This window comes from Heterocephalus glaber, unplaced genomic scaffold (assembly GCF_053883595.1).
Source record: "Heterocephalus glaber isolate CG9 unplaced genomic scaffold, H.glaber_assembly_v1.0 deba00001547, whole genome shotgun sequence".
In the NCBI taxonomy this organism is placed as follows: Eukaryota; Metazoa; Chordata; class Mammalia; order Rodentia; family Bathyergidae; genus Heterocephalus; species Heterocephalus glaber.
Window position 1 is genome coordinate 8239260 of NW_028258340.1, and position 14188 is coordinate 8253447.

General features: G+C 35.5%; 1 protein-coding gene across 4 annotated transcripts in view; it reads left to right on the plus strand.

Moving 5' to 3' along the window:
* Med14 (mediator complex subunit 14) overlaps positions 1 to 14188 on the plus strand; it is a 70648-nt gene that overhangs the window by 17329 nt on the left and 39131 nt on the right. For all 4 annotated transcript variants that reach the window (XM_004850016.4, XM_021262565.2, XM_021262564.2 and 1 more), the window contains exons 9-13: positions 449 to 599; positions 1651 to 1762; positions 6241 to 6366; positions 7941 to 8019; positions 11376 to 11535. In XM_004850016.4, the coding sequence (XP_004850073.1) occupies positions 449 to 599; positions 1651 to 1762; positions 6241 to 6366; positions 7941 to 8019; positions 11376 to 11535 (628 nt within the window). The remainder of the gene's footprint in view (positions 1 to 448; positions 600 to 1650; positions 1763 to 6240; positions 6367 to 7940; positions 8020 to 11375; positions 11536 to 14188) is intronic.

The window sequence follows — 14188 nt, forward strand, 5'->3', positions numbered from 1 at the left end:
ATTGTTGAGTTTCACTGTTGGAAACGTGCTTGATTATCAGTTTTCTATTTTCAATTATACTTTCTAAGAACTTTGTTTTAGAGAAAATCTGTATCAGGCTGTTTATAGTCTCCAATTCCTGTTTGAATTTGGCTTGTTTCCCATTTTCTGTAAAGGAGTCAGGTGAATAGATAGCACCTAGAAGACAAGTTGTTCTGTTTTAGGATTGTTTATATGTGCATGTATCTTATTTTAAATTCTATGTCTATTTTTAAGAGCATTAAGTCAAATGTTGTATTAGATTACAGAATAGCTGTCTTCTCAGTATTAACATAATCTCCTGCAAACAATGAGGGCCTGCCAGATTCTAGGTTCTGGTTAAGATACACAATAGATTGTTTCTATTTTATTCCATAAGTTAACAAGCTATGTTGAAAAAAAATTGTTAATAGTTCTTTTTTCTTGTCAGTCAACAGATTCTTGGTAGAAAAACAGGGACAGCATCTGTTCACAAAGTTACAATTAAAATTGATGAGAATGATGTCTCCAAGCCTTTACAGATTTTTCATGATCCTCCTTTGCCAGCTTCTGATTCCAAATTAGTAGAAAGAGCCATGAAGGTAAAAGTTTTCAGTATATTTTAATATTGGTTAAGTGAATATAATTTTATACTTAAACTTTAGACAAATTCTTTAAAATACCTAATAGTTCCTAAAATCCTGTATGAAATTTGTTTTAAGTGTTACACTTCTGCAGTTGTTGTTGTTGTTTTTTAAAATATCTGGTACTATACTGCATAATTTAATTAATTAATTAGGTTTTTTGAGACAGGGTCTCACTGTGTAGTTCAGGCTGGGCTTGAACTCACTATATCGCCCAGGCTGGCCTTGAACTCACAGTGATCCTCCTGCCTCAGTTTCCAGAGTGCTGGGATTATAGGCATGCACCACCGAGCCTGGCATTATAATGCATAATTTTAAAGATGTTCTTTTTCTTTTTTGGGGGGGGAATTGAACTAAGGGGCTTGAACTCAGCACATGCTCTGCCACTGAACTATGACACCAGACCATCATTTTATATTTAAGGTCAGACATTTAAACACTATATAATTGGTGTATATATAGTATTTTGATCTATATTCATGAAAATACTAGCTATAAGCTGGGCACGATGGCTTACGCCTGCAATTCCAGCTGCTCAGGGGCTGAGGTAGGAGGACCACAAGTTTGAGGCCAGCCTGGGTAGCTTAGTGAGACCGTGTCTCAAAATTAAAATGGGATGGGGAAGTAGATGAGCGGTCTTGCCTGGCATGTGCAAGGCTTTGTGGGTTCAGCCCCCAGCCTTTAAAACAAAAACTAAAACACTAGTTTTTAAGGTTCCACTGCCATACAAGTTAATTTTAACTCAATTCCATATAAATTAATTTTTTTTTTTTTTGGTACTGGGGATTGAACTCCGGTCCTTGCGCTTGTGCAGCAGGCAGCAAAACCACTGAGCTAAATCCCCGGCCCCATATAAGTTAATTTTTAACTTTATCTAAGTTTATTTTTCCTTAACATTTAGTGTGATTCTAAAAGGAAGTAAGTATCTTGAAGCACCAGTAATCTACTCTCAGACTTTAAAAGTAAAAATGACTCAACTGCACATATGATTTTATTCTTGTTCACGCAGATTGACCACTTATCAATAGAAAAACTCCTGATTGACAGTGTCCATGCAAGAGCTCATCAGAAGCTCCAGGAACTGAAGGCCATTCTTAAAGGCTTCAATGCCAATGAAAACTGTAGGTGTTTTAAATTGACATTTTTGTTTTTGTTTTCTTTAATATTCACATTTGTTTTATGAAGGGTTTTTCTTACTGTGACTTCTTTCCTGATACTGGTTTTCTTGTGTAGGCTGGGCATTTCCCACATTTTAACTTGTATTCTACTTCTTAATTTTTTTCTTATTTTCTTACTTATTTAGCTTGGTCTTGTTTTTGAAATGTTTGTATATTGTCTCTCCTTAAGAATTTTTCCCCTATTGAAATGGAACTATTTTAACATGAATCTTAAATTTCTTTGAGTTTTTCTTGCAGTGATAAAGCAGCACTGCAGATATTTATAACATTTTAATAAAATCTGACTGAGTAGAGCAAAACATTCTTTATCTTTAAATTTTTTAAATTAATATACTAATAAGGTTCAATATAAGAAATGCAGGTGTAGATACATGGGGAAAAATCTTCCAAGTTTAATACCTGCCAAGTCTATCCAGAGCTTTCAGGAGAAGTTTTGCAGATTTTGTAGAGATGTTACCATCTGGGTAGCCAGAAGATCTGAGTTCAGCTGTGAACTCCTGAATAAGCCATTTACACACTTTGGGCCCTATTCTCCAACTGTAGTGTGAAGATTTTTTAGTCCAGGCTCTTCCTAGATCTCTGACTCTAGTATGAGTGCTACAGCAGTGGTTTTTCAGCTGAAGGTGTTTATAGTATCTTTCCTAGTTGTTAGAAAAGAGTGTTTCCAGGACAGTGACTTGAAGGTAAGGGAGAAGCTTGCATGTGGGGTTGGTCCCTCTTTAACCAGGGCATTCTGGAAATGAGAATGGCTAGAGGAAAGGGTCTGCTGATCCATCATTTTACTTGTTTTTTTTTTGGTACCAGAGATCGAATTCAGGACTTTGCGCTTTCGACGCAGGCGTGGTGCCACTATAAATCCCCGGCCCCATTTTACTTGTTTTTAAAATTATTGTTCATTTTTTATTTTATTCATGTAATTTTTTTTTTTTTTAGAGATGGTCTTGCTATGTAGTCCAGGCTGGCCTCAAATGAGATCTTCCTGCCTCAGTCCCACCAAGTGCTGGGATGACAGGCATGTGCCACCGAACCTGGCTTCATGTAGTCTTATTTGATCTCTTTTTTATGATGGGAAAGAATGCTTTTGTAAGATCCTTTCCTGAGACCAGGGGCTGTAGTCTTCTTTGGTGTCCTTTAGTACAGTTGTTCTCAATCACCTGGGTTTTTTTCTCTCTTAGTTATTTTTCTCTCATTGCTGAGACAAAATACCAGACATCTGAAGTTAAAGGGGAAAGGTTTATTTAGCTCCCAGTTTGTAGAGGTTTCAGTCCTTAATTGGCGGGCTCCAAGGCAGAGTGACACATGGCAGAGGGGTAGCAGTTCATGGCGGCAGCAGAAGACAGCAAAAGCAACAAGAGACCTTAACAGCGTCTTCCTGCCCCTTTTATCTTATTCAGATGATTTAGGGCGGGTAGCACTCATGCCCTGAATCCTAGTGCTCTCAGGCCTAGCATTGCACTATGAGTCACGCGCTAGATTCAGCCACCTCCAAAATAGCCCCACCTCATCTGCATGAGGCTTTGGGGGGACAGCTAAACACAAGCCATAACATCCTTCCAACGCCTAACTGGAATAACCTGACGAAATGAATAGTGTAGAGATTGGAGCATTTCAAGAGATGGCTAGGTAAATGCACAATTCTAGGTGTTGGACAATGCAGATGGCAGTGTGTGGTTTCCTGGGGGTAAAAATGGCTCAGAAGAAGCAGCATGGGACGCTGGTGAGATCAAAATAGACATTGCAGCCGGGGATTTAGCTCAGTGGTTCCGCCGCCTGCCTCGCAAGCACAAGGTCCCAAGTTCGATCCCCGGTACCAAAAAAAAAATAGACATTGCAAGGCAGTAGAGGTAATGAGATACAATAGGGCTCAGCTCATAGCATTGACTGACTTTTAGAAGCCAGAATGGGCTTCCTTGTGTTGACTTTACTTGGCAGAACCGGCATCAGAGCATTGTGGTCAGTCTGGAAGCTGCGGACCACACATAGCCATTCTTAACTGGGCTTAGTTGCTTCTGTTCATTTTCTGTAGAGAAGAATAAGAACATTGGCAGTCATAAAATTTATTTGTAGAAGGGCCGGGGATTTAGCTCAGTGGTTCTGGCACCTGCCTCGCAAGTGCAAGGTCCCGAGTTCGATCCCCGGTACAAAAAAAAAATATATATATATATATATATATATACACACACACATATACATATATATACACACATATATATACGTATATATACATACATATATATACATACATACATATATATATACATATATATACATACATATATATATATGTATGTATATATATATGTATTTGTAGATATACGTCAGGTATTATCTCCTTTTGGACTATGTTTCCTATCTTTTGATGCCCTGTCTTTTCAAGAATACTGTCTCAATTCCCAAAACTAATTCTATTCTATTGCTACACATTAGAAATTGTTTTGCTTTAAAGAATACCTTTGTACCCCATTAGGAATTATTAACTGTATAGGAATGTGAATATCACCAGCCCTTCTTCAAATTTGTAAGTACTTTTTATTATTCCACTTAATACAGTATGTTCAGCTTAACATTTGAACTACTCTCACACTGGTATTGAATTATAAAATATTATAAAAGAAATTGCTGTTCTTTTTTTGTTGTTGTTGTTAAATTCTTTTATTGGTACATTTTAGGTATACAACACAATTACATTTCTCATTGGGAATTGTACCTTTACATAATGCATCTTGGTTCTTATTTTTTCCCCATTAGAAATTGCTGTTCTATTTTGTTGTTTTTCTGTTTTTAGGTGAAACTTCTGTTGGACTTGAATGTTAAACATTTGTATAAAATATGTATTAAATGTACTTGAAAGAAATTTTATTTTTATGTAATTAAATGTTTCCTGAAAGTTTTTATCTTATTAAGTTGTTTGATAGTTTATATAAAGAATACCAATGATAACTTCACCCATGTGAAATATTGCAAGAAATTTTGGGTCATTTCTTTGATTCATAATAATGTACACTTCAGATAATGTACACTTTTTTAACATTCTGGTTTTTATTTTTTTGGAGATTGAATCCAGGGCCTTCCACATGCTCAGCATGCATACTACCACTGAGTTACACCCCCATCCCTCACTTTGCTACTTAAAGCACCTTCCCAAACTTGTCATTTCTTCCTTCTAACAACCTGTGGCACGGAGAAAATGTTACTGTCCTTGTCTTGTGAAGTAGCATAGAGAATCTGTGCTTGGTGAAAAATCTATCACTACTCTCCTTCCTCCTCGCCTGCCTTTCTTTTTTGTGCCTGTAGCTTTAGAGGAACTTGATAACAATAAGGGCAGGGGATTTAGCTCAGTGGCACTGCACCTGCCTTGCCAAGTGCAAGGTCTTGAGTTCGATCCCTGGTACCCTCCCCCCGCAAAAAAGAAAGAAACAAGAAGAGGATGTCTCTTAACTGGGATGCTGGTACAAAGCTGTCATCTCAGCAGTCTGAGAGCTGAGAGGCTGAGGCAGGAGGATCACAAATTCAAGCACAGTCTGGGCAACTTAGACTCTGGCTCAAAAAAAAAAGTAGCTGGTAATGTAACTCAGTGCAATGGCCCTGGATATCCCAAAAAAGAAAAATAAATAAATAAGTAAGAGGATCTTTCTTTTACAACCCTTAGTCTGATCAGCACTTAGTGTGTTTTCAGTGCTTTACTTGTTTACTGGATTTTATTTTAACAACTTGTGGGATTAAGGGAAAATTTAATTGGGCCTGGTGGAAATACTGTGAAACTAGATCAAGTACATTGTTAGCTTTTGGGATTTGTGTTTAGCAGTAGCCTATATTCTTGCTTCATCTATGACTTTAAAATGAGGTACACAGATAACTTGAAAGATTTTTTTTCCTATGCAATCAATAATGTTTAATAGATTTCCAGTGTTTCTTGAAACACCTGGGCCCTATCAGAAAAAAGTACTCTTTTTTTATGCAGAATGACATTAAAAATCTTTAAGCTATAGATGATATTTATTCTAGTTACCAACCAACTAATTTTCTTCTTGATATTTTTCAACTTGATATTAGTTTATTGATATTATAACATGCCTACAAATTAACTTACAACCATATACTGAGTGAAAATAAAACCAGAATGCAGAGCTAACTGATAAGATTGGCTTTTTACTAGCTTTTTAAACTCTTTTAAAGGAATCTAGGGTTTTTTTCTTTCTTTTTTGATTTAATAGTTGACTATGTTTGTTTCAAGTGAACTTGAAAATTACATTCTTCCTTTTGAACTACTACTAATTACAATAATTCTATCCCAAATTTTGCAAGATCATGTTTTCCCTCTAACATTAAGGATTTTTCAATAGTTCTTTCTCCTCACTGAAAAATATTTTTTTGAGAAAATATTCAGATAGAAAAATAATGTTTAATTGTTAACTGTTCAGCTTCCATAGAGACTGCACTTCCAGCACTTGTTGTTCCCATCTTGGAGCCCTGTGGTAATTCGGAGTGCCTGCACATTTTTGTAGATTTGCATTCTGGAATGTTCCAGTTGATGCTCTATGGACTTGGTAAGTTACTAAATGATACAGTGACTCAATGTAAGAAAAAATATTTTTAACAAAAGAAAAATAAAAATGTTCTACCAATGTGTGTTGGAAGGGATGATATATACAGTGTTGAAAGTAGGTATGGAAGGAATAACTGGCCTGTGTCTGTTTCTTGGGGCTTGAATTTAACTCTACTTTGGATTTTCTTGTACCAGAAGATAAACTTCCCAATATAGTATATATGCTGCTGAAGTGAGCACTAAACTTCCCAATATAAAGTGCATTCATGCTGTTTCTCTTATGTAAAAGTAATAATGCTGGTGGCTGGTATTTTTACGTTTACCTATCCAGTATATTGGTTTGTGTTTTACCACTAATGCTTGAGGGACATGGAAATGACTGCAGGGGGTTGTAATGTCATTTGTCGCTGGAGAGCGTATTTATGACAGTATAAATATGATGACTTGAGGTACACAGTTTTGGAAGGATGTATTTTGTTTTGGCTTAAACACAATAGAAATGAAAGTTTGATTTCAAATTTGTTTTGTAACCAAGTTGGTGTTCTGAAATGATGAAATACTTGTTTTTGTATTGCTCCTGGAACAGTGTTCTTGAATATATTAGCACATTTGTCATTTGAAATTAATAATAAGGAAGAGAGATTGAAAATGAAAGGTTTTACAGTTTCATTGTATGGCTATAAAGGTAAGTGTTTATATGAGCTGCTCATGGTAAATGACGCACTGCTTTGAATCACATCACATTTATGATGGCTAAATGATGAACAAATGGTACATTTATGAATTCTTTTTAACTGTGGTCCCAAGCCAAGTAGGCAGTTGCTCTTTAAAGCTTTTTCTTTGTTTTCCTGATTATTAACATAAGACATAAATAATAAACCTAAATATATAAAAATAAGTGAAGTAGTAGAAAATTGTTTTTTATGGAAATGTGCTTCTGTTAGATTAGGCTACTTTAACAAAATACATTAGAAATTTATTTTCTCGCAGTTCTGGAGGCTAGAAATTCAGGGTACCAGTGTGGTTGATTCTGGTGAGGGCCTTCCTGGCTTTTAGGCAGCTGCCTTTCTCAGTTGAAATTACTTTTTCTCTTTTTTTCCTTGGTATTTATTAGTGTTTTTCTAATGTCATTAAAAATTTGGAAAGCCAGTCTTTAGCCAACAGCTCTTGCTTATGCCAGAGAGCATTTGTGTTCGATAAACATTTCAATGGAATCTTTTGGTTTTTATAATTTTTAAGGTTCTAAGTCTAATAATATCATGAATTTCAAATACTTATAAGTTGAAAATATTAATTAAAGTAGAAGCTTTGGTAATTAAAACATAGGAGTAGAATTATTTGTGTATTACTCTTCTTCTGGTTTTCATTTGCTATGATTTGTGGTATCTGTAACACTCCTGAGATGTTAAGGAAAACAATAAGTTGATTTATAGCTAATGCTGCATTTAGTTTACTTTTTTCTCTGACTTAATAGCATAGTTTTCTACCTAAAACAATTTTCATGTAAATTTTAGGCTACATAAAGATTTTGTTTCTCATGTAAGCAATTAATTAATGAAGTGCTTTATTTTGTAGACCAAACCACTCTGGATGACATGGAGAAATCTGTCAATGATGACATGAAACGGATCATTCCTTGGATTCAGCAACTTAAGTAAGCTTATTTTATTTCACTCAAGACTAAAAATCGAAACCTATTTTGACAGGATATATTTTCTTCTCAGCCATTACTCTTTTTTATTTATTTTTATTTTTTTTTTGGTACCGGGGATCAAACTCAGGTCCTTGAGCTTGTGCAGCAGGCAGTGAAACCACTGAGCTAAATCCCCGGCCCTCAGCCATTACTCTTGATCAGTCCCTGTCCTTAAGTTTTATGACATGAACCTTAATTCCTTTTGGTACCTTTAGAATCTTAAATTCTCTTGGAATAGGTCCAAGGTGGTGGTGCTTCATATCAAATTCCCCTCTAGAGCAGATGTAGGTATGAAGGGCATGACACTCAACTTTCATTTCTTACCTCATTTTCTCCTGTACAAGCACTTACAAATCACTTATACAGTGAATTTTTTATATCAAGTGTTCTCTGTAATAGAGTCTTATTTGTTCTTATCCAGGATAATCTTCATGGCATGAATCTACCAACTGACACTGCCAAAATATTCATTTCTGCTTCTCTGATACCACCATTCAGTTTGCCTCAAAATCCATTAAATGTTTCATACTGTGTTTGGTTTTTTTGTTTTTTTCCTTTTGGTACAGGGGATTGAACTCGGGACCTTGCACTTGCGAGGCAGGTGGCAGAACCACTGAGCTAAATCCCTGGCCCTGTTTCATACTGTTAAATTAAATAAAATTGGAAATGGAGCTCAAGATAATTTTGTTGGGTTTCATATACACACCCCTCTCCCTGGTAAACAAAGGTACCATTATGGAAACATTAACAAACTCTCTTAAAATTAATAAAATAAAATTCCAAGGAGTGAAAATGAATTTCAGAGATCAAAACCCAAACTGACAAATTCAGAAAGGAGAGGGGAGGCTAAAAGACACAAAAATAGGAGTATTCAGTTAGATCTTGTTTTTGTGTTCCTCTAACCTCCCTCTTCTTTTGCCAATTATGATCTTTTAAATATTTGAAAAATTCAATGTAATCAAGTAATTTTTCATTAACAGCATCTTTTTACTGACAGTAGATAGGTAATATGTGAGCTTCTTTTGAATTGCTATTTAGTTCATCTGTATATTAAAATCGTAGTTATTAATCTGGGTAATTTCTAAAATCTTTAGTATTTTACCATCCTTTCTGTGGACTTTGGCTAAACAAGCAAGGTTTAAATACCTAACATGCTTAATAATTCACATCTTGTATAACTTGAGGTTGTCAGTCTGAAATCAGCAAACCAAGCTCCCAGAAACCTTTATCTTATCAAATATATATCTGTACTTTAACTCATATAATTTATTTGTAAGAAAAATCCAGATTGTTACTTATGATAGCACTTCTCAACGGTTTGTGATGAATGCCCAGTTTATCATTAATCTGTCATAGGACATTAATTGTTTTTGAAACAACCTTATGAGGTTGGTTGGTATGTATGTATGTATTTATTTATTTATTTATTTATTGGTACCGGGGATCGAACTCAGGTCCTTGCGCCTGCGCAGCAGGCCGTGAAACCACTGAGCTAAATCCCCGGCCAATGAAATATTATTTATATAGCATAAAATCTACCCTTTTTCAGTGTACAGTTCATTGATTTGTCGTAAATTTAACAAGTTTTGCAACCATCACCAAATGTTGTCAGTAGTTAGGTTCAGTGTTGATCTTATGGGGAAATTTTAGTCAGTTCTCATCTAATTCAGTTTTTGACCAGAATCGTGGAAGGAAGTAATTTGGTGAACCGAGGTACCACTGTCTATCAATATTTAGGTCCATTTTTTGTTTGTTTTGGGGGTTTGTTTTTTTTTCCCCAGTGCTAGGGATTGAGCCAAGGCCTCATACATGCTAAGCCAGCTCTCTGCCACTGAACTACATCCCTAGGCCCAGCACTTAGAATTTTTCATGTGGCAAATGAATTTGTTTCTCACTTACTGTAACTTACCTGGGTTGGATTGATGATAATACTAATCTTGACAATGAAAAATATTTATCTGAACTGTTCTCGTGTTTTTCTTTTAATAACATACATAGTAGAAATTTACTAGTCTCACAGAGGTATGTTGGTGCGAATTGAAGTAGATTTGCAAGCCAGTTTAGCAAGTTTAGTAGATTTATAACTTTTATCTAAAATAAAACACATAATGATACATTTTGAAAATTGGTCTTCATTCCTTCATCGGTAACCAATTCTAGCAGTTAATCTTTTAAATTTGTGGTTGAATTTAAGTTTAAAATTAAATTTTTTCTTTTGGTACTGGGGATCGAACTCGGGACCTTACGCTTTAGAGGCAGGCGGCAGCACCACTGAGCTAAATTCTTGGCCCCTAAAATTAAATTTTAATTTAATGTTTTAATGGAAAAAATGATTTCCAGGTTTTATGCACTTTTTAGTAACAATCGGCCATCTACCCTTATGATGTCATGTATTCTATCATGGTTTGAATGCAGATGACTAGTTCATGATTTGTACCTCATACAATTCACCGTGCAAATGTAGTAGCTCCCAAGCTGATCTACAGTTTATTCAACAAGGCAAATAACTCTACTGATCATGAGCTTGGATGTTTTGCATTGTTACGCTGGTGTGAAAATTCTTATTTTATTGTACATTAGTGAGAGTTTGCAAACCAGTTATTTTATTCATTTTTATATATTTAATTCCATGATATCCTAACTTCAAGGATAATCAAATAAAAGGAGAGGAGTACTATAGTAAAAATATCAAAATGGGGCCGGGGATTTAGCTCAGTGGTTCCGGCGCCTGCCTCGCAAGCACAAGGTCCCGAGTTTGATTCCCGGTACCACAAAAAAAAAAAAAAAAAAAATCAAAATGGCTTACCTAAAAGGGAGGAGGAAGGAAGGTAATTCATACTTACTGGCACCTGCTAGGTATACTAGGGTACTTTATACATAACACAGTATAAAAATGGGCTATATATGTCCAGTGACACCAGAAAATGAAGTCCCTTTATGCTTATTTATATGTTGCTCTGTTTTGTTTTATGAGCACCTTTGACATTTTATAAAGGATGTTGAGATTAGTTTTTACTGTCTTTAAAAGGTAGGAAACCTGCCATTCTCTATAATAAACTAAGCTATTATCTCAGACTTACAGTTAACTTTCCCTTATAAGTAATCAGAATCATTCACACTGCATTTTAAACTTCTTAAAACTAGAACAGTTCAACATAAAAGAATGGAAAATGATTCATCAGTATGGTTCTGTGTCCTTTTGTTAATTCAGTTAAATTTCAATCAATTGTTTTTTAGTCTGCTTTGTAATAAAGTAGCACACAGTTAATTAGAAAAGTCTATGATTTTATGATGTGAAGTATCTCTTTTAAATTAAGGTTTTGGCTTGGACAGCAGCGTTGTAAACAATCTATAAAACATCTGCCTACAATAAGCAGTGAAACATTGCAGCTTTCCAATTACTCAACTCATCCTATTGGAAAACTTTCTAAGAATAAGCTGTTCATTAAACTTACCCGACTTCCACAATACTACATTGTAAGTATGCAAAGGGGTGGTTGGGGATCAAGTTCAGTAATTCTGTTAGCATCATGGGTGATTTATTGTTTAATTTGCAAGTGAATTCTATTGAATATTTGACTTTCATATAGTGATTCACAACGCAGCATGAGGGGACGGGGGAGAGAGGAAGGTTATGTCATAGTTGGGGAATACAAGGCAGCTGGATTCCTCATCTAGGATCTCTTCTAGAGTGAGACCTAGTGTTTGATTGGAATGAGGCTTTTGTGTTTAAGAAACAACTTGACAGCTACCACTATGAAGGTTGGTGTCAGATAAACTTGTTTGGCTTCAGTTGAATATGAACTTGCATAAAGCAGCTTTTGTTTTGTTTTTTGCTATTGATTGTTTGAGACAAGGTCTAGATAATGCAGTCCAAGCTGGCCTTGAACTCACTATGTAGCACAGGTGGGCATTGAACTTGGGATGTTCCTGCCTCAGCCTCCTGAATGCCAGAATTACAGGCATGCGCCAGCACTCCTAGCTAAAGCAGTCCTTTATTTTCTTGTCCTTAATTGTTTGAGAGCATATTCCATTTTGTTGGTTGGTTGTACCTTTCAATGCATGGGAAAATCCTTTCATTTTCCATTTTCACTTTTGTTGGATATTTTCCAGTTGGTTTCTTGGTGATCTTTGAGGTAGTTAAAATTTGCAAGAATTTGAAATACGAACTCACCCTAAATATATTTCCCTGTGTATAGGAATTTCTGAATATACCTAATAGATACTTTTGGTTAAGAATCTAAGGTGTTTGAAATTTTTAATTCAAGATTGAAGGTAATGGGAATGATTTTTTTTGAATGTTGAGCTGTACTTTTTAAATAATATCTTGAAAAGAATATCCTGTTTAGGCCAATAGATCTTGAGTTGCTTACATAGACTGACGAGTCTGTTACTGATGTTAATTTTACTTTTTTCTGAATTTTAAAACACGAGCTGTGGAACTAAATTTGTCACATAACAAAGGACTGTTACTTCAGTTCTCAGTGAACTGCCTGGACTCCATATAAAGTGATTATGCAGAATATATGTATGATAACCAAACCTGTGGAATACTCAGCCAAATACAGAATACAGTTTAGATAGCTATAATTAAAAAAAAATTCTCTGGCCTTATTTAGCATCAGCCTACAGCTAAGTTTTAGTGTCAGTACCCAGTGGTAAAGCAGTAATTTGTTTTACATAGTTTAGACCAAAACTGAGTGTTGGTTACTCCTCATCCTGAAAATTTATCACTTCGGATGATACATTCATAAAAATGGATATTAAGAGCAACAAAGGTGAGGCTGGCTGCAGTTGATCTCCCTTTAAATGTCTGTGCCATTTTATAGTTGTTGGTCAGCCTTATTGAAATAATTTACATACAGTAAAAATTCAGGCTTTAGTGTGTGAGTTTTGATAAATGCATAGTTTTATAACCTCTGTCTCAATCAGGATATAAAACAATCCATCATCTCTCCTAATTCCCTTTATAATAATCACTCCCCAAACTAGTATCTGCTGACCTCTTTTCTGTCTATAGTTTTGTCTTTTCAGTCTAGTTTTATTTTCCTTTGCATAATGCCTCTTACACTTATCCATGCTGTTGTATGTATAATAATTTCTTCCATTTGTTGTAGCATAGTATTCCATGGTATGAATGTATCACAGTTTGCTTAATTTTTTACCCACTGAAGGACATCTGGGTGGCTTCCAGCAGTTGGAGCAGTTATGACTGAAGCTGCTAAATACATTTACATGTATTTTTTGTGTGAACACGTTTTCATTTTTTTTTTGGACACATAATTGGGAGTGGGATTGTTGGGTCACATAATGTGTATTATAAGACAAACTTTCAAAGTGACCATACTATTTTACATTCTTATGAGCAATGTTTTGAGAGTTCAGGTTGTTTCTCATTCTTGCCAGTAATTGGTATTTTAATTGAGACAATTTTAGTTGCTGTGATAGGTATACAGTGGTATTTTAGCGTAGTCCTAATTTACACTGCCCCAGTGGCTAATGTTGTTGAACATATTTTCATGTGCTTACTTGCTGTCCATATCTTATTTGGTGAAATGTCCATTTTACTTTTAATTTTTATTTTCTGAGGTGTATCAGCAGTATAGTGCTTTCCTAAAGACAGATGGGGAGAAGGGGAAGTGGGAGAGATTCTCTCTTTTGAGAGACAGGAATGTGTGTTGGTCAGGAACCTTTCCTAATGGCATTAATTTCTTTCTTTTTTTTTTTGAGACAGGGTCTCACTATGCAGTCCAGGGTGGCCTTGAGTCATATACCCAAGGCTGGCCTTGAACTCATAGTAATCCTCCTCCCTCAGCCTCCTGAGTGCTGAAATTACAGGCATGCGCCATCATGCCTGGCCTACTAATGGCACTAATTTCTGTCACTAGGGGACTTTAATTTTTTAGCTAGCCCTTGCAGCTAGTAAGGTGGGTTAGAGCAATGTCTGTGTAGCCAAACAGGAGCCAAACTTAGGATCCAAGCACAAGTCCATCACTTCCTAGCTGTGAGACCTTGGGCTTTTTGTGCCTTAGTTTCCTCACCAGAAAAATGAAATAATACCTACTTCTCAAGGTTCTTAGGAGGATTAAATATTTTCACATCTGTAAGGTACTTCAGCTAGTACTTGGCA